At 36.8% G+C, this 24,790-nt stretch overlaps 2 protein-coding genes across 2 annotated transcripts; one reads left to right on the forward strand and one right to left on the reverse strand.

The window, feature by feature from the left end:
- The first annotated feature begins 7,213 nt into the window (after positions 1-7,213).
- On the forward strand, positions 7,214-17,150 carry LOC112094129 (elongation factor P). The gene is made up of 7 exons (XM_024174283.1): positions 7,214-7,462; positions 7,542-7,619; positions 14,400-14,506; positions 15,643-15,720; positions 15,918-16,019; positions 16,278-16,359; positions 16,768-17,150. The coding sequence occupies exons 1-7, from the start codon at positions 7,309-7,311 to the stop codon at positions 16,884-16,886; spliced, it is 720 nt and encodes a 239-aa protein (XP_024030051.1). The 5' UTR covers positions 7,214-7,308; the 3' UTR covers positions 16,887-17,150.
- Positions 17,151-17,404: 254 nt separating this feature from the next.
- LOC21389538 (pentatricopeptide repeat-containing protein At5g16640, mitochondrial) lies at positions 17,405-20,882 on the reverse strand. Its single transcript, XM_010111359.1, has 2 exons — positions 20,464-20,882; positions 17,405-18,842 (listed from the first exon to the last, which is right to left on the reverse strand). The coding sequence occupies exons 1-2, from the start codon at positions 20,880-20,882 to the stop codon at positions 17,405-17,407; spliced, it is 1,857 nt and encodes a 618-aa protein (XP_010109661.1).
- Between the last annotated feature and the right edge of the window lie 3,908 nt (positions 20,883-24,790).

The following is a 24,790-nucleotide window of genomic DNA, read 5'->3' on the forward strand; positions in this document are numbered from 1 at the left end:
AATTAAAATGAACCATTTGTTATAATCTCCGTAGAAAAGAAAAAATAATGTTGCAACCAGAGAGAAACAGCCACTTATGATTTTTATCTTTATTTAGGGTCCGTTTAGTTCTCTGATTCGAATTTTTAATTCGAGTTGAGATATTATTTTATGTGAGAACTTTTTACTGTAATAAAAAAATTAAATGTAACTATTTTTTACCGTAATAAAATTTAAATTTTAAATTTAAATCGATAAAATGAACGATACCTTAAAATTATAAAAAAATAAAAACAAAATATTGAGTAAAAAATGCTATGAGGAATTAATGACAACAAAATTTAAAATAAATAAGGAAAAGTGCATAAAATAAGGGAGTATAAAAATACGGCCGCAGGGCAGCACCGTAAAATGGGTCACAAGACTCTTTTTTATCCACTCGCATATTTCGCATGCAACAGAACAGAATGAAATTACCAAAAGCCCTCCCTTCTATTCTCTTATTTACAGTAATACCATACTGGCAATGATTAAGTACGGCAGCGAAAATCGGTCATCCTGGTCTTCCCCTAGTCTCACGCCGCTCAAACAAATTTCCAAACACAATAGTTCCAAGATTCAACGATTGTGGACCGTCGATCTTTTCTTTCTGTTATGACGTCATGTCGGTAGAAGATGACGTCATATGACCTCGAAGTGCGTTACCAACCACGCTGAAAAAGAAACGCTAACCCACGCGCCTGAGAGCTGAACAGTCACGCCCATTTCTAAGCCTGACCTCGGCAGTTCATTTCCTCACGCGTCTTGATGACGACTGGAATTCAAATTCCTCCTCAATGAGTAAAATGAGTAAAAAGGACTAAAACGGTTGAGTTTATCTATTCAAATTTTTAATTTTAATTTTATTATAATTAAAAAATTTTATAAAAAATTATATTTAATTTTTTTTACAGTAAAAAATTACACACATAAAATTACATATTAATTTAAATTAAAAATTTGAATCAGTTTACTGAACGAAGCCTAAATAATCTTTTCTGAAAACAGTCATTTTAACTCTTCGTGTCAAAACTACAAAATACAAACATAAATTTAAAAATTGTGTTTCAATAATAATGACATTATGGTAAGTATAGTAGTTTACACTACTGATGATAATTGTTATTTTAGTTGTTGAATTAGTTTTTAATGATCATATCTCAATATAAACTTTTAAACTAATCTAATAGTTAAAATTTAAGGTAATTTGCACAAATGGTCTCCAACCTCTTTAGTAAGTGAAAATTTGGTCCCTAGCCTTTCTTTTTTTTGGCAAAACGACCCCCAACCTCTTTAAAAGATGACAGTTTAGTCATTTCTGTAAATTCCGTTAAAATTTTAACAGAACATGTTTGTGACCCATCACGTGACCCCCTTTTTCAGTAAAATGACTTGAATGCCCCATAAAAATTATCCTTTTGAGCTCGTGAGAGCGGCGAGCGAAGAGATGCAATTGGTGGCTGGGTTCAGCGTGGATGGGATTTGAGTTCTTCAACTTGCAAAACCCATATTCATTATCCTCATATTCCAGCGATGTTCATCACTAGATCCGCAGTCCCGCTCATTGACAATAGTCGTAGCCCCCCGATGTCGATCTCGACACCATCAATAGATCTCTACCTAGTAGCCTAAAAACTCAAAAAGGAAAAAGAAAAAAATTGAAAGAAAAAATATGCAACTTTGAATTGCGTGTTCTTAATGTTGGGGAGGCTTTGGTTTGCGCCTTTGTTAATGAAAGTCCTTTCAATTTTCTCTGAGCTTGCAAGCAAGTTATTTGATTGAGAATAAATTTTTCTTTTAATTTCCTGGGTATCAGCCTGCAGGGTTGTTAGGAGTGCTCACTAGAATAATATGAGAGAGAGAAAGAGGGAGAGAGAGATGGAAAAAGTAAAACCCCTTTCCCTTTCCCTTTCTTTCCTTCTCTGTTGGAAAAGAGGGAAACAACAAACCATCGCCATGAAAGCACCGGAAGAAGAAACCGACCCAATCGCCATCTCCACCAAGCTTCTCTCCTCTCTCATGGACGAAATCCCACTCGTCCAGACCTTCAAGGGCAAGTGGTCCCTCATCTGCGCTAAGCTCGACAATCTCCGCCCTCAGCTCACCGACAACAGCGTTGTCGTCTCAAACTCTGACTCGTTGCCAAGGAGGGAGGCTGTGCGTGCCGAGTCGAGGAATTTGATAACTCGGTCAAGAAACTCGACCATGGATTTCCCCCTAGGATTCATGCGCGAGAGAAGAGAGAGAGAGAGAGAGAGAGAGAGAAGGAGAGAGCAGAGAGCAGATAAAGAGGGGCGGAGAGATGAGAGAGAGAATGAGAGCTTACCTTGGTATTTTACCAAAATACCCTCTTTAACAAGATCACATGCTTTGCACATGATTAATTCTGTTAAAATTTTAATAGAATTTGACTGAAATGACGAGATTGCACCTTTTTAAATAGGTTGGGGATCGTTTTGTCAAAAAAAAAAGTTGATGACCAAACTGTCACATTTTAAATAGGTTGGAGACTATTTGTGCAAATTATCTTAAAATTTAAAACAACAATTCCTACATTGATAAAATAACATTTACTTACTATCGTGAGAGTTTATTATTTTTATTTCTTATTAAAAAATTAAATATATTTTAAAGCAATTAAACTCTTTTAAAAATATGGTTATGAAATATTAACTAAAAAGTTATAATTGTTACTTCTATTCTTTTATAAGCTAAAAATAAAAGAATAAAAGGTCCGTATTTTAGTAAATAGCTTTATTTAAAAAGAGAGAGAGAGAGAGAGAGATTGAATTAGCAATGTTTGTTAATTACGCTTAATTATCATTAGGGACAAAAGAAATTAAAATAATAATAAAAAAGAAATTAAGGTCAAAGATAATCATTACAGGGGAGATAGTGGACCGCATGTGTTAGGAAGTTATGTGAATCACATATTCTGGTAATGCCCATGTAACTCCTCCAATATTGATAGTATGGGAGGGCTATTATTTTTTCGTATAACTTTGTTGTTGTTTTTTTTTTTTTTTTTTTTATAAATCTTTTTTGGGATCGTTTCTCTAGTCAAATGTTTTTGAGGATTGTTGGGTCAATGAACAAAGGATAAACGTGTTCATGTTCGACAGTTTGTAATTGTATTAGCAAAGTAGACGAGATGTTTAATTGATTAATTAATTAATTTATCTATTTATTTTTGTTTCCTGAAAATTTGACGAGATGTGCATGAAATTGATGGGAATAGATGTAACCTATAAATTTTTGCTTAAGCTCGGGCGGCGATAAAAACAAAATTAAAAAGATAAAAGGATAATGTTGGTATTGGTGTTAGTTTCATCTATAGTTTTATTTGTGATTGGGGTTGGATTTTGACATTTTGTATTATACTTAATGCTTAACAAAAACGCTTAATATGATTTAGAAGATATGTTATTTTGATTTGGTTGATCTTACGTTATTTATGGGATCATCTAAACCCATTATGAAAAAAGAAAAGAAAAATAAAAAGAGCTTTATCTTACTCTATTAGTCCCTTAACTTTCAAGAAAGTGAAAATCTAGTCCCTGGTTTTTTTTTTTTTCATTTGTTACCAAATTTTGTCTTTGATAATAAAATTGACGATTGATTTTAAAACTTTAATAGAAACAGTCACGTGCTCATCACATAAAAACTCAAAATTTTACTAAAATAATTAGGTTATGTGCAGAATATTATAATTTTCAAGTGTTTTTATGACACTAAATATAATGTTGTTTGCTCATTTTATGTGATTATTTTTTTTAATTTAAATTAATCACACCTTACCTTTACTGAATTTTAAAATATATCATTAATTTTATTATTAGGGAAATTATTAAAAAAATAAATTTCAATTATTAATTAACTAAAAAATTTAAGCACCAATTTGTTATAATGTTAACACTTCAAAGACGTTACACTAAATACTTAAAAATAAGTTAGGACAAACAAAAAATCCATGAGCCAATTGTAACATTTTCTTTTCTTTTCTTTTCTTGTTTCTGTGAATTTAGATTGATGTGATTTGAGTTTCACACTTTTACAATGCGTTGAGGTGCGAATTTATCACTATACTATATCAATACCCCAACAAATATACTGTGTGGCTTATCTGTGTTTTTTTTTTTTTTTTAAGCAAAAGTTATATTAACTCGCCAATTTTCTTGGGAAAATAATGTTGTGACGCTAGTGGAAGTGATGATTTTTGCATCAATAGTTTTTAGCATTTGAAATATATATATATATATATAAAGGAAATAATAACGAAAATAACTCTCAAAGGGTGGGGAATGGAAATCTTTTGTAAGGCAAAATTTTGAGCCCGTTTGATAATGTTTTCAAAATGGTTTTGTTTTTGGTATAAAAATAAAAATGAAATTGTATTAAAAATTATTCTAGAACCGATTCTAAAATAACGTTTGGTGATCTTTTAAGAGATTAGTTTGAGTATGATAAAAAAATAAAATCGTGTTTGGTTATATTTATGTTTGTTTTGAGTACTAGTAATTAATAATCTTAAATTAATATATTAAGTAATTAATAATTGATAATTATTTAGCAAATTAAAATTAATATATTAATAATATAATAATAATGGATAAATTATTATTAATGAGTACATTAATAATTAAACTATATATATAATAAATTAATATGCTAAATAATTGAAAAATTGTAATTAATAATTAATTATAAGTAATTACTATGTTAGTAATGTACTCATATTTATTAGATTATAAGATTAATTAGTGTATTAAGAAAAATAATTAGTATATAAATAATTTATTAATATTCTGTTTACTACTTAAATTATTAACTTTTAGTTACATAATTAAATAATTAGTTAATTAATAACTAATATTTATTGAATAATCTATTATTTGATATATCACATGATCAATTGTTGGTAATTATTCTTTTTATAATAATTAATTACTAATTATCAATTATTAATTAGTATATTACATATTGATAATTATAATTTAATATTAATTATTAATTGAGTAATTACTATTTATTTTTTATTTACCAACTACTTACTAATTAATAGATTATAATTAACATAATATATGATTGATATATTATTAATTATTTATTTATTTAATAACCTATTATTACCTGTTTTATTGTTAATATGTTATATAATTAAATTTTTGGCAATTAATCTTTGACTAAATAATTAATTACTGTATTATTTATTATTTTATTAATAAAATTAAAAACTTAATAGTAATAAATTAATATTTAATTAATAATTAAGTAATTGCTATCTATTTATTAATTATTAAGTATATCTATTTATTAGTTATTAATTAATATATACTATAATTAGTAATTAATAATTAATTATTTAATATAACATTGTTGATAAGTACTAGAAAATGAAAATGGAAAAGGAACAATAACTTTCAGTCGTTGTCTACTTTTGTCACAAAAATCATTTTCATTGTTTTTGTTTTCGTTTCCGTTTTCAAAATTTTTAGTAAACAAATGCGATTTGTAGACCGTTTTCATTTTCGTACCTCAAAAGACATATGGAAACGTTTTCAAAAATAACTAAAAAATAATTTCAAACGCACCCTTTAATTCTGATTTCTTAGTCATACTCCTCTAGAATTGTAATTTATAAATTAGAGTACGTTTAATTTATTATTTATCATCTCCTTATTTCATAACATATCAATTAGGAAAGTACCACTTTTATGGTAGAGTCATTCAATTATACCACTAACCACTTTTAATATATAAAAAGACAATTTTACTATAGACAATTAAATATGATTAATCACCGTTTAATTGGAGTTAATCAAAATATGTGATAAGAATGAAAGGAAATGAAGTAATATGGTAAAAACCAACAACCATCTCTTATATAGTCAAATTAATTGATAAATTTAAAGCTCGAAATTTTATAACCCTACTTGAAGTCCTCATGATCTGTAATAGTGAGTGAAATTCAGTCCACCATTTTCTATGTGTTGGTGGTCCTCAAAATTTAGATTAAGAAAAAAGGAGAGGGTAATGATCATTGATTTTTTATTTTTTAATTGTATAGCATAATTAGGGGCACGGACCAAAACGCAATGAAATGAAATGAAAAATAAAAGAAAAGTAGAAGAATAGGGATTGTTGACTTCCTTTCTTATGTTTACTTATTATCTAAAAACTGGGATGAGAAATTATCCGTTCACTTTCTAACGCTTACTAACATCTTGTAAGTGTAATTATTATATCCTAAAATAATAATCATTGGTTTAAACAAAACTATTAGTTTAAACGGTATTAAAACCTTTCTTTAAAGACTTTCTAAGTACTAGTACAAATTGTCTACAATTTCATTTTATTATAGAAATACCTAAAATTATAACAGTGATGAAAAGGAACTGAAATGTAACCAATAATAAATCTTATATCATGAAAATAATACTTACTGAATTAGAAAAATGAGATCAGGTGATATATCATACAATTTTGAACTTGTGATTTTTTTTTTAATTGGGGAAACTTGCAAATTTGTTAAGAATTTGGAATAAATCATGTTGCTACGACGATTGACAAACTCATTCCATAAGAAAATGCTACATAACCACACGTTCCTATTCAAAACTTACCTCTCTTAAGTTGACATTGTCCGTGGGTCTCAATTTTTTTAAAAAAAAAGAGTATTGTTAGGATAACAATTTTAATCTAAACTATTTTGTATCTAACTTACGTGATACAGAGTTGTCATTTTTTATTGATAGATATAATTACTTATTATTAATCGATGTGATAATATTTTAAACAACTATCAAGAAAAAAATGACAACTCATATGCCACGTAAGTTGAAATAAATATAGTTGAGATTAAAGTTGGTGTCTCTAGCAACATTCTTTTAAAAAATAACGTAGATTAATTTCAAAAATTCTCCTATTGACTTTTATATCATAATATTTTTCCCTATATATAAAATATTAGTGAAAAAACTCTTTCTGTTAATTTTTTTAACAAAAATAATGTGTTACACAGAAGTGAGAGTCTTAAGTATATAATTACATAATTATCATTTTTTTTAATTTTTTATTAATTAAATAATATTATTTATTTTTAAATGGGTGATATAATTAAATTTTTTACCACCTTGAGGTGGTATTTCAAGTTTTTTTCCCCTCTAGTCCTTATCCAACCGGAAGTTGTGTCATGGTCCTCCAAATTTCGGGCAAAAAGATCAAAACACAACCACTTTCACACTCTTCACCCTTTCCCATTTATCTCTTCAACCAAACAACTCTGAAACAATGGCGGGAATGGCGACAACCTTTCATTCGTCGTCGGCTTCTTCCATCCTCAGCCGTCCGTCGCCATTTTCTTCCGTCTCACTCTCGTCGAAGCCGTCGTCTCTACTCCGAAGGCCGAGTTTGCGGCAGACTCTCTTTCGCTCCAGATTTCCCAGTTAAACTCTCATTCTGTTGTACTGTTCGTTTTTGCTTGTTTTGTTCGTTCGCAGGCTTTGAATTGACGCTGTCCGCAGGAATTATGGCGTTTTCCAGCAATGATATTAAGGTCGGCACTGAAATTGAATTGGATGGAGCTCCTTGGCGAGTTTTAGGTATTTTATTCACTTTTCTCTTTGCTTAGAATTAGCAAAAAAAAAAAAAAAAAAAAAACCCTTCAAATTTCGACTTAGAATTAGTTAAAAACTTCAAATTTCTTTCTTTTTGTATTCAGTCAATTTTGAAGTTGGATTTCGTTTCTTTAGTAGCTGCATTGCGTGTGTAAGGGCATATTTGGAGTTTTGGGATTAATCAATGCATAATTGGACTTTGTCGAAGTGTTAGTTCTAGACTTTAGTCATTTTTAGGATTTTAGGATAATACTATTTTGAGTGCCATTGTTTTCCCCTGGTTAATTTTTATTTCTTTCCCCGTTTTTTGTGCCATAGATTTCCTCAATACTGTAGTGTACGTTATTTATCCTCGAGAAAGAAGAAGAAATTATGAATTCCTCTTTGAAATTTTGGAGTGATACCCTTGAACTTCTATTACAGTTTTTGTTGGGAAAATCCACCTTAAACCTTAATGGATGTCAAAATTCTTTCTGAACTTGAGGGTTGGTACCCTTAAAATTTCAATAAGAAATACGAATAATTTCAAATTTTATCTTCATTTTAGTTCGAGTTATGGTCATTAAGTGGCTTTATACACGCGAGAAAAACATGATTGATGATTCAGTTTCTTTCATATACATTGGCTTGAGGTCAATGCAGGTACCAAAATAAGTTCTTTCGTTTGATGTTTAGAATTCTTCCGTTTTACAAACCCTTATGCTTAGCATTAGATTTTCCCATTCATGAACCACAAATACGAGTTTAGTTTATTCGTACTTCATCTTTAAAAGTCAGCCACATCTAATCTTTCTTATTAATAACTAATACTACATTGATAGTTTATGCTTCAAACATCACATTTTTTTAGTTCGTTTTGTATCTCACAATTGAGATACGAATTCTTTTTGTTAGATAATCTGTTGTTCACATTTTTATAGTATATTGATAGCTTATGCTTTAAACATCACATTTTTTTAGTTCGTTTTGTATCTCACTTGTTATCCATGCAAATGATTTTTTTCATGCTGAATATTTACGAATGCTTGTTGTTTTCTGCATGCATGTGATAATCTGATAGGTCTCCGCCTATTAAATTTGTTTATGCTAGAAGAAGGAAGAATGACCAGCAGGGACTGGTTGGTAATTGGAAGGAGGATTAGTCGTGGGGATTAGCAATTTTGTTAGAATCCTTGGTCTTGGGATTGGGCAGGGTGAGTGGAATGGAACCCGCTGGGGGAAGTGTCCAGTTGGTTAGAGTAGGGTAGTATAAATAGCTCAACCGTTGGGTTGGGAGGCATCGAATATTTTTGTTATTGTGAGAATTAGATTGTTGGAGGTTTGGGGTCCTCGAATTCCCCCTTCTATCTGTAATCTTTCATTTTTCTTCAGAAATACAAGGAGCCAGACCCTTTTGTAGTTAATTTCCATTCAATTGCTTACTTTGTATTACGAACATTGAGTAGAAAAGGACTTAGGAAAACAAGAACTTAACAATTTGGTATCAGAGCCCGTCGATCCATGGCCAATCAGCAAGACCGCTGGGGATCGTTGGAGAGGAGGCTGAACAGTTTCCAGGATGCTCTACAAACCTTCGAGACGATGGTGGACCCAGTACCAAGGTTGCAGGAGGAGATGGCGACCATGGGAGTGAGGCTCGGCGAAGTGCAAGGAGAAGTTGTTGCGATGGGAGCCAAGGTGGACGGAATCCAAGGAACGATCACCCGACTCGAGGAGCTCATGATCCAGCGAGTACGTAACCAGCGCTCTCCTCCAAGGAGAGACAGGGGGGACTACTCTCCTCCAGGGGAGATCCGGGACGATCAAACTCCACCCAGGCGAGGACCAGGACGGCCAGCTCGTGCGGACCCCAGTCCTCCGAGGAGAGTTCAGGCGAGGGGTAGAGAGGGATATCACCGTTACCGGTCTCCGGATAGACCCCGCGCGCGGGTTAAGCATCAAGGTAAGAAACTTGAACTTCCACTATTTCAGGGAGAGGATCCACACGGTTGGATTTTTCGAGCCGAACAGTATTTCACCATTAACGGCATCGAAGGAGGAGAGAAGGTGATGGCGGCCTCCATCTGCATGGAGGGTAGGGCCTTAGGTTGGTATCAGTGGCTGGATACTCAAGAGCCTTTCGTGGGTTGGGAAGACCTCCGAGAGGCTATCCTCCATCGTTTTGGCCGTTCCCGGGAAGGGGACCCGACCGAGAGACTTATGGCACTCCGGCAAGGAGGGACGGTGGCGGAATTTAGAGAGGAGTTTGAGTCCCTCGCAGCGGCGATGAGAGGAATACCAGAGAATGTTTTCAGAGGAGCATTCCTTAATGGGCTGAGGGAAGACATAAGAGCAGAGGTCAAAATGCACAGGCCCATGAATTTGGTTATGGCCATGGATCTGGCTCAGCAGGTTGAAGATCGATTGGATGCGGTCGACTGGATCCGGAAGGCACGGGCGGGTTGAAATACCCGTACGGAGTGGGGCGGCAGAGCTGGGTTCAGCAACCCGAACCCGGCTCCGACTCCTTTTAACCCAACAGATAAGCCTGAGAGCTCTCTTCGATCCCAAATGTCGCGTGACCTAGCTCTTCCCATCAGGAATCGCGACTCACCCGCGACGGTAGGTACAACGACATGAAGTGGCCCCAACTACCGACGACTGGCGTACGACGAGGCTCAACAGCGGCAAGCTCGTGGGTTATGCTTCCGGTGTGATGAGGAGTTTAGCCCGGGCCACAGGTGCCGAAACAAGCAACTGCAAGTCCTTCTCGCAGTGGGTGAGGAGGAGGAAAGTGAAGACGAGGGTCGTGAGGAAGGGGAGGAGACGACCAAGGTCACTGGAGGGCCGACGGAGGAAGCCTTGGGGCTCTCCTTAAATTCCCTCAAGGGGATGGCGACAACCAAGACTATGAAGCTAAAAAGGGACTTGGGTGACCGGGAAGTGGTCATACTGGTGGATAGTGGAGCCTCCCACAGCTTCATAGTGGCATACCTGGTGCACAGCCTGGCAATTCCCACGGATTTGTCTGTTTGCCATAAGATTGAGGTAGGTAATGGTATGAGCTTTCAACAAAGGGGGATTTGCTGAGGGGTTAAGGTGCTCGTACAGGGATTTTGGGTAGTCGAAGATATTTTTCCTTTCGAGCTGGGCAGTGCGGATTTGGTTTTAGAATTTCATGGCTGAGGACGTTGGGGGAAGTCCGAGCTGATTGGGCCAACTTCACCATGCGGTTCCAGGAAGGAACTGAGTGGATTTGTTTGACAGGGGATCCCTCATTGAGTTATTCCCCGGTGAGCCTGCGTTCATTATCACGAATCTGGAACCATACCGGGATTGGAGTGTTACTAGAATTTCGAGCAACCCAGGACGGAGGAGTTGAGGGCGATATGCGGCCACTGCCTCCAAGTTGCGAGCCCCTCATCCAGGAGTTCCACACCGTATTCAGCATGCCTAAGGGGTTGCCTCCTTACCGAGCAAAGGATCACTGTATTGTCCTCCGTGAGGGTGCATCCCTGCCCAATATCCGGCCTTACAGGTATCCTCAGGTTCAAAAAGCTGAGATTGAGCGACTAGTTGCAGACATGATGGCCTCGGGCATTATTCGGCCCAGCAGTAGCCCTTATGCCAACCCAGTGCTTTGGTCCGAAAGAAGGATGGAAGTTGGCGTTTCTGTGTTGACTATCGAGCCTTGAATCAGTTAACCATTCCAGACAAATTTCCAATTCCAATCATTGATGAGTTGCTTGACGAGTTGCACGGGGCGACCGTATTTTCCAAACTGGATTTGAAGTCTAGCTACCACCAAATTAGGGTACGCGAGAGTGACGTGGAGAAGACGGCGTTTCGGACGCATGAAGGGCATTACGAGTTCTGCGTCATGCCTTTTGGTCTCACCAACGCGCCGGCTACATTCCAAGCTTTAATGAATTCGGTATTCCGCCCCTTCTTACGAAAATTTGTTTTGGTGTTTTTGGATGACATTTTGATTTATAGCCAGACGTGGGCGGATCATCTCACACATTTAAGGAGCGTGCTGGAAGTGCTGAAGCAGGGGGCCTTGTTTGCCAATTTCGAGAAATGTGTTTTTGGACAAGGGCAGGTCAATTACTTAGGACACGTTCTGTCGGCTGAGGGAGTATCCGCAGACCAATCTAAGGTTAGTGCGATGTTGTCATGGCCTTCCCCTAGGATTGTTCGGGAATTGCGGGGCTTCCTGGGCCTTACAGGCTATTATAGACGTTTTGTTAAGGGGTATGGATCCTTAGCCCGTCCTCTAACCGACTTGCTCAAGAAGGGCTCTTTCACTTGGTCTTCCATGGCAGAGGTTGCCTTTCTCCTCCTTAAGCGCGCGATGACTGAGCTCCCGGTGTTGGCCATGCCGGACTTCACGAAATTGTTCGTCCTTGAAACTGACGCGTCGGGCAGCGGCGTGGGCGCGGTACTAATGTAGGAGGGTCAGCCAATCGCTTACTTTAGCAAGGTGCTGTCCGCTTCTTCCCATTTGAAGTCAGTTTACGAGCGGGAGCTCCTCGCTATTGTCTTGGACGTTCAGAAATGGAGGCATTACCTTTTGGGGCGGCATTTTCTTATCCGGGCCGATCAGCGGAGTCTTAAATTCCTCACGGACCAGCGTGTGTTACCTCCTGATCAACTACGCCTTATCACCAAGCTCCTTGGATATGACTTTAAGGTGCAGTACAAACCAGGTGCCGCGAATCGGGTAGCAGATGCCCTTTCACGTCGGGAGGACGATTCGCTGGTGGAATTCGCAGCCTTTTCCATTCCTCATCCAGTAGACATGACGGCACTTCGGCAGGGCCAGCTCCAGGACCCCGACTGTCGGGACATCATTATTGCCATCCGCCAAGGTCGGCCAGTGGGGGAGGGGTATGTTCTTCGCAACAATTTGTTGTGGTTCCGGGAACGGTTAGTGCTGCCTCTATCTTGGACTCCTCAGGTACTCCACGATTTCCATAGTTCGGTTATAGGGGGCATTCCGGGTTTTTGCGGTCGTATAAACGGATTTCGGCGAATTTTTTTTGGAGAGGCATGAAACAAGCAATCAGGGACTTTGTTGCCCACTGTGAACGGTGTCAGTAGGCTAAAACCGAAGCGCTCTCACCGAGAGGCTTATTACAACCCCTTCCGATCCCCCAACAAATTTGGGAGGATATAGCCATGGACTTCATTGGGGGGCTTCCGAAGTCCAAGGGAATGGATACTATCTTGGTCATCGTGGATCGCCTTTCCAAGTATGCCCATTTCTGTCTTTTGGCCCATCCTTACACGGCTAAACAGGTAGCCTCTGTGTTTGTTCAGGAGATTGTTCGCCTACACGGGTTTCCCCGTTCGATTGTCAGCGACCGCGATACCATTTTCATGAGTTTGTTTTGGCGAGAACTGTTTAAACTACAGGGAACAAAGCTTCAGCCGAGTACTGCCTATCATCCACAGACGGACGGCCAGTCCGAGGTAACCAATCGCTGCCTGGAGACCTTTCTCCGTTGCTTTGCTTGTGACAAGCCAAGGTCCTGGTTGTCTTTTCTACCTTGGGCGGAATATTGGTTCAACACTTCGTATAATGCATCCATTAAGTGTTCTCTTTTTCGAGCGGTATATGGGCGGGAACCCCCTACTATCCAGCGTTTCCAAGCAGATTCTACCGTTGTCCATGAAGTTGCCACCCAATTACAGGAGAGAAATCAAATGCTGGATGTCCTTAAAGAGCACCTTTGTTTGGCCCAACAACACATGAAAGAGTTTGCGGACAAACATTGCCGGGAGGTACAGTTTGCTTTGGGCGACCTGGTTTTGCTTCGACTCCGCCCATATTTCATGAAATCCATCGCTCAAAAGGTTAATGAGAAGCTCAGTCCTCGCTTCTATGGGTCGTTCGCCGTTCTGGAGAAAATTGGTCAGGTGGCGTATCGCTTAGACTTACCTGCTTCTGCCAAGATTCACCCTGTTTTTCACGTCTCCCAGCTAATGTAGTTTAGGGGGCAGCAGTACCAGGGTCAACCTCTCCCTGAGCAGTTGACAGCCGACTTGGAACTGGTTGTCCAGCCGGCTGCTGTGTTGGACGTTAGCACCATCTTCGTTGGGGGGCGCCAAGTGGAAGAAATTCTGGTTCGTTGGGAGGGCCTTTCCTTGGGGGATGCCGCTTGGGAACCTGTGGCTCTGATTCGGGACCAATTTCTAGCTTTCAACCTTGGGGACAAGGTTGGTCTCCAGGGAGGAAATAATGATAGATCTCCGCCTATTAAATTTGTTTATGCTAGAAGAAGGAAGAATGACCAGCAGGGACTGGTTGGTAATTTGATGGAGGATTAGTCGTGGGGATTAGCAATTTTGTTAGAATCCTTGGTCTTGGGATTGGGGAGGGTGAGTGGAATGGAACCCGCTGGGGGAAGTGTCCAGTTGGTTAGAGTAGGGTAGTATAAATAGCTCAGCCGTTGGGTTGGGAGGCATCGAATATTTTTGTTATTGTGAGAATCAGACTGTTGGAGGTTTGGGGTCCTCGAATTCCCCCTTCTATTTGTAATCTTTCGTTTTTCTTCAGAAATACAAGGAGCCAGACCCTTTTTCTGGTTAGTTTCTATTCAATTGCTTACTTTGTATTACAAACACTTAGTTGAAAAGGACTTAGGAAAACAGGAACCTAACATAATCATACATCTTGTTCTTGACTAATTTTTTGGATATCTCTTTTTATCGCTTTAATAAAAGCATCAACTACATTAGTGAATGGAAGCTTATAGTTTGCTACCTGTGTGGCCTTTATAGAATTTCTTCACGTTAAACCTGGAAAGGGGGCTGCATTTGTGAGGACCAAAATTCGTAATTTCATAACTGGAAACACAATCGAGAAAACTTTTCGGGCTGGAGTTACGGTAAATTCTTTTGAACTACAAATTGATTTCTCAGTAGTCTTGTCGCTTGTATAATTTAAGATTCCTACAATTGTCACTTGCGCTTGTATAATTTAAGATTCCTACAATTGGCACTTGCTAACTATGAAGAAGTCCTCTATGTGTAATGCATTTCAATGGATTTAGTACATTTCTCTTACCTGCTTTAGACTGATGCGTCTTGTAGAAATATGATTACATTATATTCATAAGGGAGTAATTTTTATTTTCATCTTTTTTGTTTTTGCATTTTTATTTTTGCTTCCCAAACATGCAATACGTTCTAGAAATTTCAAATATAGATACTACAGTGTAAGAGGCTAAGAGAAATTTAGCTGACTTTGTTCTTAAAAGGGATTTGAAAAAAAAGAAAAAGAAAAAGAAAATGAAAGAAAATGAAAACAAAAAGAGTTGAATGAGTTGTGATATGACACTTTCTGAAGTTAGGGTCTAATGATACGCCCGTTCTTTTAACAAATTGACGTAAAACTATTTTAGGAACATGGTACAATTTTTTGAAACTTTAGGGACAAAAGTGCAACTTTTGGAATAGTTAGACCTATTAAGTAATTAATCACCTTAAAAATTTCAATGGCAAGTATAAAAGTTGCTTAATGTCATTTTACTCCTCAGGTAGATGTTGTGTCACATAGTAGCATTAATAGGTTAGCCTTCGAACTTTTGTGCAGCAAAATAGGCTGGGGACATTATTGGTTCTGCAGTTATATAATTAAATTTGAATATCAGACTGCTGAGTTGACCGTCCATCCTGGATGTAACAAATTGCTATTTATGGTTTCTTTCTCTTTGTTTTTTTTTATTAATAAATAATGTATTAAATAAACTCTATTTCTTTGAGGATACATAACATTCAGGAATTAAGATTTTATAAGATGTACTTCGGAATTCTTGTCGCAGTATGGGATGTTTGGTGAAACTTCCTAAGAACGTGTATTGTACAACAATATAGTATAGGCTCACCCAGGAACATAATTTTGACTTATTGTTATTTCTATCGACTCTCAGGAGACAAATATGTGCAATTAGAAGATTATTTTTATAAGTGCAATATAAGTGTGTTTGTGATTCCTTCTTATGTGTTACTATTGGCTTCACAGCTTGATGAGGCAAATGTGTACAAGGAAACTAAGCAGTTTACATACAAAGATGGTTCACAGTTTGTCTTCATGGACCTGGTATTGTTCAGCATACCATCTCATATGTTATTTTGGCTCAAGTGTTCATATATGATGCTTATGGAAGATATGGACTATCGATCCAATCTTGCCCTCGGGGGCCAGTTCTCATGGAAGCTACCAAATACCACTGTAATTGTTAATCTCAATACTTCAGTTCCCTTCATTATAGGCATGCCTTTTTCCTTTTTTTGCAGAATACATTTGAAGAAACTCGTCTAAATGAAGCTGATGTTGGGGATAAAACAAAGTGGCTAAAAGAAGGAATGGACTGCAATTTGCTTGTTTGGAATGGAAAAGTACTTGTCAAATCCCTATATGCTATGCATTGTATGCAGTACATTTCACTCTTTGCATGGAGAGAGTAATATTCTTCAAGAACAGTGTCAACGAGGCACTCTTTTTCCGTGCATGATTAGGCTTAGCTCTCCATTATGCTATTAGCATTTTACAATCACTGATGAACACAGCACGAACAACTACTCTTTGTCTGACATCAATAAGTTAAAACTAGAATGATGGTTATTTTCTTGACTGCTTTTGTTATTTGCTGGTAGGTTATTGGTCTTGAAATTCCCATCACAGTGCAGCTATCTGTGGCTGACGTTGATCCTGGACTCAAAGGTGACACGGCTCAAGGTAATGCCACTTGATTTTCTTGCAAACTTTCAGGGACCAAATGTATAGTGTCATCAGTGTAACAAGAATTTAAAGCTTATAAGGTCCGAAGACTCGTAAATCGGGCTGGTTCAATCTGTTACTATGTTTTAAAACTTCCAGGGCAGATGAAATTTTCTTATTGGGTCATAGCAGACGAAACAACCTAATTAATTATCTACTTAGTGCTAAGCATGCATCTAAGTTTTGTGGACCTGAAAAAGTGATATGATCCGTGCAATAACTTCTCTGTCTGAACGTGAAATCTCTGGAACACTTATATTGAAAAACATTTTGTTTTCTGTTTCATTTTTGGGTGTTCCTAGTCATAGATGCTGATAATACATCTTATCACTTTCTGATTTCACCGTTTAAAAATTTTGTTGCCAGGTGGATCAAAGCCAGCAACTCTTGAAACGGGCGCAGTCGTTAATGTCCCCCTATTCATAAATGTAGGCGATACAATTATAGTCGATACCAGAACAGGGCAATACACAAGTCGGGCATGAGCTTTCTAAGTTGTACATTTTCTAGCATTAGTCACAAATTTTGGTAATTTATTTATGTTTACCATATAAGAGAGTTCTACCCTACGACTTATCTGGATGAGATCTGTACAGTTGTACATTAAGGTTAACTTAAGGTTTGCAAACCTTCAACATCTTGGTGCACCTGTTGGCTCCGTCCATTTTTGTATCAAATCAATGAAAATTGAGTGTATCTGACCTATTGGTCATATATTATGGGCATTATATTGGTGAACCAAGTTTCTTCAAGCACTATCAAACCAAAGGAAAGGTTTTCTTTGGAATTTCTTCAACAATGATGAATTTATGGTCCATATGGTATGATGATAAATACTTGCAACAAGACTATTTACAGGCAGCAAAAGATCATCACATATCAGCAAAAGATCATCACATATCAGCAAAAACAACTGTTGGAATAAAAATTTAGTACTGTTACTTCTTTATCTATTCCTCAACAGCTGGGAAAGCAGAGAGATGAGAGCATGAATAACATCTTTTCATTGCAGCGGCATCATGGTCGGAATCACACCTCGCTTCAACGCTGCGCCATATACGTTGGAAGCACCTAACAAGCTCCCATGTTGATTTAACTCATCAATTAACAGGTTATAACATGTTCTACTGGGAATTCTACCCTCTTCATTCAAGAGGACCAAAATCGACAATGCCTCTATCACCTTTTCTTCCAAGCAAAGTGCTCGAATTACTCCATTGAACGTGACCATCCGCGGTGAATATCCCATTCTAATCATCTTCTGCAAATAGACACTAGCATCATCTGTTTTCTTCCCCATGCAAAGAGCCCCAATCATTACGTCATACGTACTAGGATCGATGACAGAATCCTCGTGCTTCATTTTCTCAAACACTTGGTGCGCATTTTCCAAAAAGCCCTTTCCTTTACAAGATATCCTACACAATCCTCTAACAAGAACATTCATCATCTTATCCTCTACTTTTAACCCAATTCCCACCATCTCTTCATAAATCCTCAATGCAGTCCTTATATGGCCCCATTTCAGTAACCCATGTAAAAAAGTGCTATAACATATATAATCAGGTGAACAATTCCTCTCCTTCATCTTCTTGAAAATGCCAATCCCCATCAATGGCCTTCCTTCTATGCAGTACCCATTAAACAAAGTGTTGAAAGTGACCACATCAGGTGTCAATCCCATCTCAAAAGCCTCATTAAGCAACTCCACAGCCTCATCAGATCTACCCACTTTGCAAAACCCATCCATAACAGCTGTGTATGAATAAATGTCAGGTTTCAAATCCTCTTCCTTCATTTTCATCAACATTTCAAAAGCTTCCTCAACTCTCCCCACATAACACAAACCCTTTAGCAAACAATTGTATGTCTTTACCATTGGCTTAAATCCAACTCTACCCACCACCTCTAAAACCCCCAAAGCTCTCTGCAATCTCCCACTTTTGCTCAGTGACTTTAAGAGCATAGAAATGGTTGAAAATTCTGGTTCAAACCCATTTTCCAGCATATAGCCTAAAACTCTCTCAGCCTCATCAAATTCCTTATTCTTGCAATGACACCTTATAACTATTGATAATGTCCAAGAATCTGCCTCTACACCGTGAAATGACATTTCATCAAACAGCTTCAAGGCAAGGTTAGAATCATCTACAAACAATAAAGCCATAAGCAGATCATTGAACTCAGATACTGTCTCAAACTCACCATTTTGTTTCCAAATCTTGATGGTTTTGCTTCTCTCTTTGGAGGGTAAAACTTGGACTCTTTCAACAAGATTTTTTACTTGAATTATGCTGGCTGTTTTGTCATAATCGAGGTACTTTGGACAATCTTCGTTGATGGGCAGTCTATAATTATTATCTTTTGGCTGTACAATATCATTTTTGTGAGCAAGTAGGTTAGCCTGGTGGGTTCTGTTGTAATTGAGTTTGTAGTAGTTTCTGGAGCAGATTGGATTGGCATACAGATACAGAGGAGATTTTGAGGGACATTGGACAATTGTGGAGGGTGAAAAAACTAGACAAGGCATGAAGAGTTTGGTGGATTACTGTGATGTGGACGCATGTGTTGTGCAGATTTTCTTTTGAAAATGATACATATTCGTGGCAGAAGGTCATTATTAGTGGATTTTGTACTGATAATAATATTGCACCACGGATAATTAACCAGCAAAAAAAAAAAATTTGTACTACGGATAACATATGTCACCGTACTTGCCTAAATACTCTTTGGTACACTTTGGTCTAACGACATGCGCTGTTATGTGCTTTTTCTGTTATGTAATTTTTCTGTTCTTTGACTGGAATCTTCAGATGGAGCAATTTATTTTGCTTCACTGGTGAGGACACTAAATTTTAACGGTTAAAATAATTTTTTAACAATTGAATTTATACAAAATTTTATGCGTTACACAAAATTATTTATACTATAAATTTAATTATTAAAATGGTAAAAATACATTCTTTATCAGTGGAGCAGAATATGTAGCTTATTCTATTGTAAAGATCCTCTCTTTCTTTTCTTTTCGTAAGACATATCAGCGTACTCGTGACAATTAACATAATCATCGTATCACAATTAACATAATCATCGTATCACGTATGATAATTAAACTAATTAATCTGCTTTCCACGTGAAAAGAATGAGTTCACCAAAATGTCATTACAAACTAGATGAGGCTTGCAAATTAATCATCAGTGGAGCAGAATATGTAGCTTATTCTATTGTAAAGATTCTCTCTTTCTTTTCTTTTCGTAAGACATATCAGCGTACTCGTGACAATTAACATAATCATTGTATCACAATTAACATAATCATCGTATCACGTATGATAATTAAACTAATTAATTTGCTTTCCACGTGAAAAGATATGAGTTCACCAAAATGTCATTACAAACTAGATGAGGCTTGCAAATTAATGTTTCCACTTTCCATTACATTATTAAGGGAGAAAAGGACAATTGAACACACTGTTTTTAAGAAAAATATCAAAATATGATAAAAATCAAGTTAATATAAAGCACTATCTTCCAATATGAATAATGACTATAAACATCATGTTCTTTAAAGAGTAGACCTTTGTTTACACTACTCTTATCTTTCCGATTCTTTTTTGAATTTAGGCATTCTTAAAAGATGTTAAATTTCCAAATTGAACTAGATCACTTTTTGGCAAACTCCATAGGACTTGGGTTTTCCTGGTAGTTTGTAAACATTGGTTGAAAGAAAGTGAAGAAATGTGAAGCAACGGAAGGATCACACTTCATACACACACATATTTATCATCTACCAAAACCAGAAATTTTTTTGATAGCATCTTGGATTAAAATGTTATTGTAATATATTATTATTATAGTATATAATGCTAGTGAAGAAAAGTGCATACATATACCACTATCATCACTATAGTTTTCCTCTTAATTTCCCTTGGAATTCACACAAGTATATACTTATAACTTATACTAAGTATTAAAACCTCAGAAATTAAAAAAAAAAAAAATCTCCGAGAATGAGACGTTTGGAAATTAAAACCTTAGAGATGTACTAAAATTCTTCCAAAACCTGGGATCTCTGGGACCAGGCTGCACTTCCTTCTTTCCACCACCATTATTACTACGACCACTAGTAATCGATTTGAGCAGCTTTTTCAATACCTTCTTGAGACCGGTCAACCGGCGGCGACGCCCTTGCCTGACTTGTGACACCAGAGCCGGCGGCGGCTCAGCCAGAAAAGCCGCGGTGTACGGCGGCGGAAGCTTGGCGCGGACCATGGCCCCGGGCTCGGAGAGGCTGCGGCCGAGCTGCATGGCTCGGTTGAGGTGAACCTCGAAGGAGAGACGCTCGAACTTGTCCAACAGATTGCTCTGCTCGTCTCCGAATTTCTTCATCACCACCACTTCTATCTCGTTCTTCTCCATCATATAATGGTGGTGTTGGTGGCCTTCTTCGGTGGTGGTGGTGGTGGTGGCTCTTGGTCCCATGTTTATACATGAGAAGTTTTGTACGGACTACTTAAGAGTGTTGTTTTTGAGATAGCTCTTTTGAGTTCCAATATTCTGATGAACTTGCACTACTGGTGGTGTACTAGACTCTTTTAGAGTTCGTTTAGTATACAAATTTAAATCAGTGTCATAATTTTAAAATTAAAATTATGATTCTAAAAGAATTTTAAAATTAAAATTATGATTCTAAAATTATGATTCAGAATTAAGGATTTGAATCACTTTAAATTAAGAGGAGATAGTTTTAGAACTATAAGTGATTCTGATTTAAAACATCGCATCAGATTCTAAATCATAATTTAGAATCATTCAAACCAAACACTGATTCAGAATTATAAATAAACGCTGATTCTGAATCAAGTGATTCTGGATTCATACAGTTCTCTCATTTTGCCCAAGCAACTCAAAACAAAACAAAATTATCTAAATCCTGAGTAATAACAATTCTCTCATTTTGCCCTCCTAACTCAAAATATATTAAAAAAATTATCTAATAATTACTGTAAATTGTAACTTTGATAGCTTTATCATTGAGACGTACGCCGATGTTTAAAACAAATGTGATGGTAAAGAGCAATTTTTTTTTTACTAACTTTAATTGCGTATGGATCACTCGATGAATAAACATGATTAAAATAATTAAAAAGTAACGCTTTAATGATAAAAGTATTAAAATTGCAAACTTCAGTGTTTATATATATATATATATATATATTTATATATATAAAAGGAGCAATGTGTAATAACATCATTTTCAAATTTAGCATCAACTGATTCACAAAAGGTATGACATATTCGTATTGCAATACATAGGTGAGGTGGACTAGTTCTAATAAACGTACTAGTTTTGTTTGCTTCTCAATTAACTTTTGCTGCCATAAATCAATCAACTTCACTCGGAGATGAAAAAAAAGTTGGGTATTTTGTGGTGATATATGAAAAAAGAAATATCAATTCATAAAGCACAATTTAAAGCGTGAGATTTTTATAAGTTTCGTGCAACTCTCATATTTTGATTTAGTATCATATATATATATATATTTATATTAGTGATTATTGCCCTATATTTTAAAATCACATGATTAAAGAAGTTATTTATATTTGGAGCGTATCATTCAATACATGTATTTCATCTCATAAAGTAATATATGTATGTTCCTAACTTAATAATAGAGAATTTTAAGGCTTGTTAATTTCACAACTCAAGTCACAACTCAATTTTAATTGTTACAATGTTTTCTTTTATAAAAATTTAAATTTAACATTTTTTTGCTATAGTGTTTTTCTCACATATACAACTCAAGTTAAGGTTGTAAAACAAATAAATCTAGGGCCCGTTTAGTTCGCTGATTCAAATTTTTAATTTGAATTGAGATGTGACTTTATGTGAGAGCTTTTTACTGTAATAAAAAAATTAAATGTGATTATTTATAAGAATTTTTTACAATAACAAAACTTGAATTCTAAACTCAAATAGGTTAGTCACTCAATTTGTTTTTTTGTGTGTTTGATATTTGTGTCCCACCGAAAAATTATCGAATTTGTAAACCCACACTAGAAGTACGATTCTTTTGGTCTTGAGTAAGGATTGGCTTGGGCTTCGTATTTCTGAAGTCAAGAAGATGGAATAATGCATGCAAAAAGTGCCAAGAGGATCTCATGTGCCAGAGAGCAAGGAATCGGCCCGCAACAACAGCTCAGCGAGTCAGAATCACAATGCATATGGAAACTGAAACGTCTGTCGACTCCCAATTTACTCCAAACCCACTAACCAAAGCAGAAAAAAAAAAAAAAAAAAAAAAAAAAACACAACTAAACGTCTAAATGAATTTAACTTGATGGAAATTTGAACTGTTCTAAAGTTAGATCCGGGGTCATTAAAATTTTTCGGCAATTTCGATTTGAGAAGTGAGTGGTAGGTCTAAGCTTTTAATAGATTCACGTTATGGCAAGTCACTTTTAATGCTCTTTAATTTCTTTCTTCTATAACATAATAAATTTTGAACACCACAATTCAAATTCAAATTCACATTCGGGCTAATTAATGTAGGAATTATAGATGAATTTTGTGAGTGAGATAACCCTTTGAATTTTACAAATTTTTATGTGTTATATGATCTCTTATGAATTGTTTGCACATACACATATATAATATTACAGGTTAATATAAAAATTAAATATCAAAAACCTACTATCCGTGTTAGAAGAAAAGGCACATAATGGGGAGCAAATCTAAAGCCGTGAAAGAGAAGTCATGATAAGTTTCTGCAGCCGAGCAAATACCAACTTTATTCTTTATTGGACAAGTTTTATTCCTTTTATTTAACGAAGCTTAGTTCATACGAAAGAAGTAAAGTGTACATATAAAGCTAGTTGTGCACAAACAAATAACAAATCCTGATTCGCTTATATTCATTGTATATAAACTATATAGCCCTTTTCTTTATCCAAATCTCACTTACATTTACTCCTTCTAGTCAACATTCGAAGAGTACAAATATTAACTTCATTTTCCCTAAAAAAGAAAAAATATAATTCCAATTGAATGATAGATGGGATTTGTTGAACCAAAAAAATGTTGTAGTTTATCATGTGTTTATATATTATAAAAATAAGAATTTATTATAAAAATTTCCTTCCAACTATAAACTTTCATTCATAACATCGTTTGTTCCGTTTTTGTTATTTTGAGTCATGAAAATTACATGTGTCACCCATTTGTAACCCGATGAATATCGGTTATCTTCCCCATTTTCATTCTAACTTCCATTTTATTATCTTCTCTTCCTTGTTTACAACTTTTTGAAGGTTTTCATCCATGGCAAGCAGCTGCAACAGTACTGGGAATACGAGGACGCACAACAATTATGAGTAGAGTAGAAAAAGTATTAGTGGCGAATATAGCTCGGAAAACGTAGAACTCTAAGGTCCTATTCAATGTTTGTGAAGGTTGAATCCGGTTGTGAAGACAACGCACACCAAGAACAACCTATGAAGACAATGTTATTGATGCATTCGACAGAAATGTAAATCATTATTAGCATGGAAATATATTTTTGTGAAGAAAAGATACATTTGTGTAGTTGATTTTGGTCTGATTAATTGCTAATCAACTTGGTTTTTGTGAAGAAAATTTTAATCTGTGAATTTTGGTGATCAAGACAATTACAGTTCAAGGGATCCTCTTCCAGATTAAGTTGAAAGTTTTGCCCACTTGAATGAGAAAAGTCATAGCTTGAATGCAGAAATTACAAAGTTGAAGGCTGCATTTAGATAGAACCCCCGGGACATCCCCGGAAGACCCCGGGGACACCCACGGGAGTCCCTCGGGCGTCCCCTGGGAGTCCCGCAGGGCACCCCCGGCACACCCCCGAGGACCCCCCGGGTCACCCCCGGGGCACCCCTAGGACACCCAGGGGACTTCCCCCAGGACGCCCCCGGGAGGCCACTAGGAGACTCCGGCAGTCCCCCGGACGCCCCCGGGAGACCCCCGGGGCACCCACGGGAGACCCCCGGGACACCCGCGGGAAACCCCCGAGAGACCCCCGGGAGATTCCCGGGGCACCCCCGGGACACCCACGGCACACCCCCAGGGCACCGCCGGGGCCCCCGCGGGGAACCCCCGGGGCACCCCCGGCAGACCCCCAGGGCACCCCCGGGGCACACCCGGGGCACCCCCGGGGTCCCCTCGGGGTCCTCTCGGGGCACCCTCGGGAGACCGCCGGGAGACACCTAGGAGACCACCAGACACCCCCGGGGCACCCCTGGGACACTGATAAGTGCATGAAAATACACTTAAATTGTTCATAATTGCTAAATAAATTAAGTTTTAATTGAATATTTTCGTGAAATTAATATTTTGAGGAAGTATTTGATTTTAATTTAAT

Source organism: Morus notabilis, unplaced genomic scaffold (genome assembly GCF_000414095.1).
Source record: "Morus notabilis unplaced genomic scaffold, ASM41409v2 Scaffold304, whole genome shotgun sequence".
Taxonomy (NCBI): domain Eukaryota; kingdom Viridiplantae; phylum Streptophyta; class Magnoliopsida; order Rosales; family Moraceae; genus Morus; species Morus notabilis.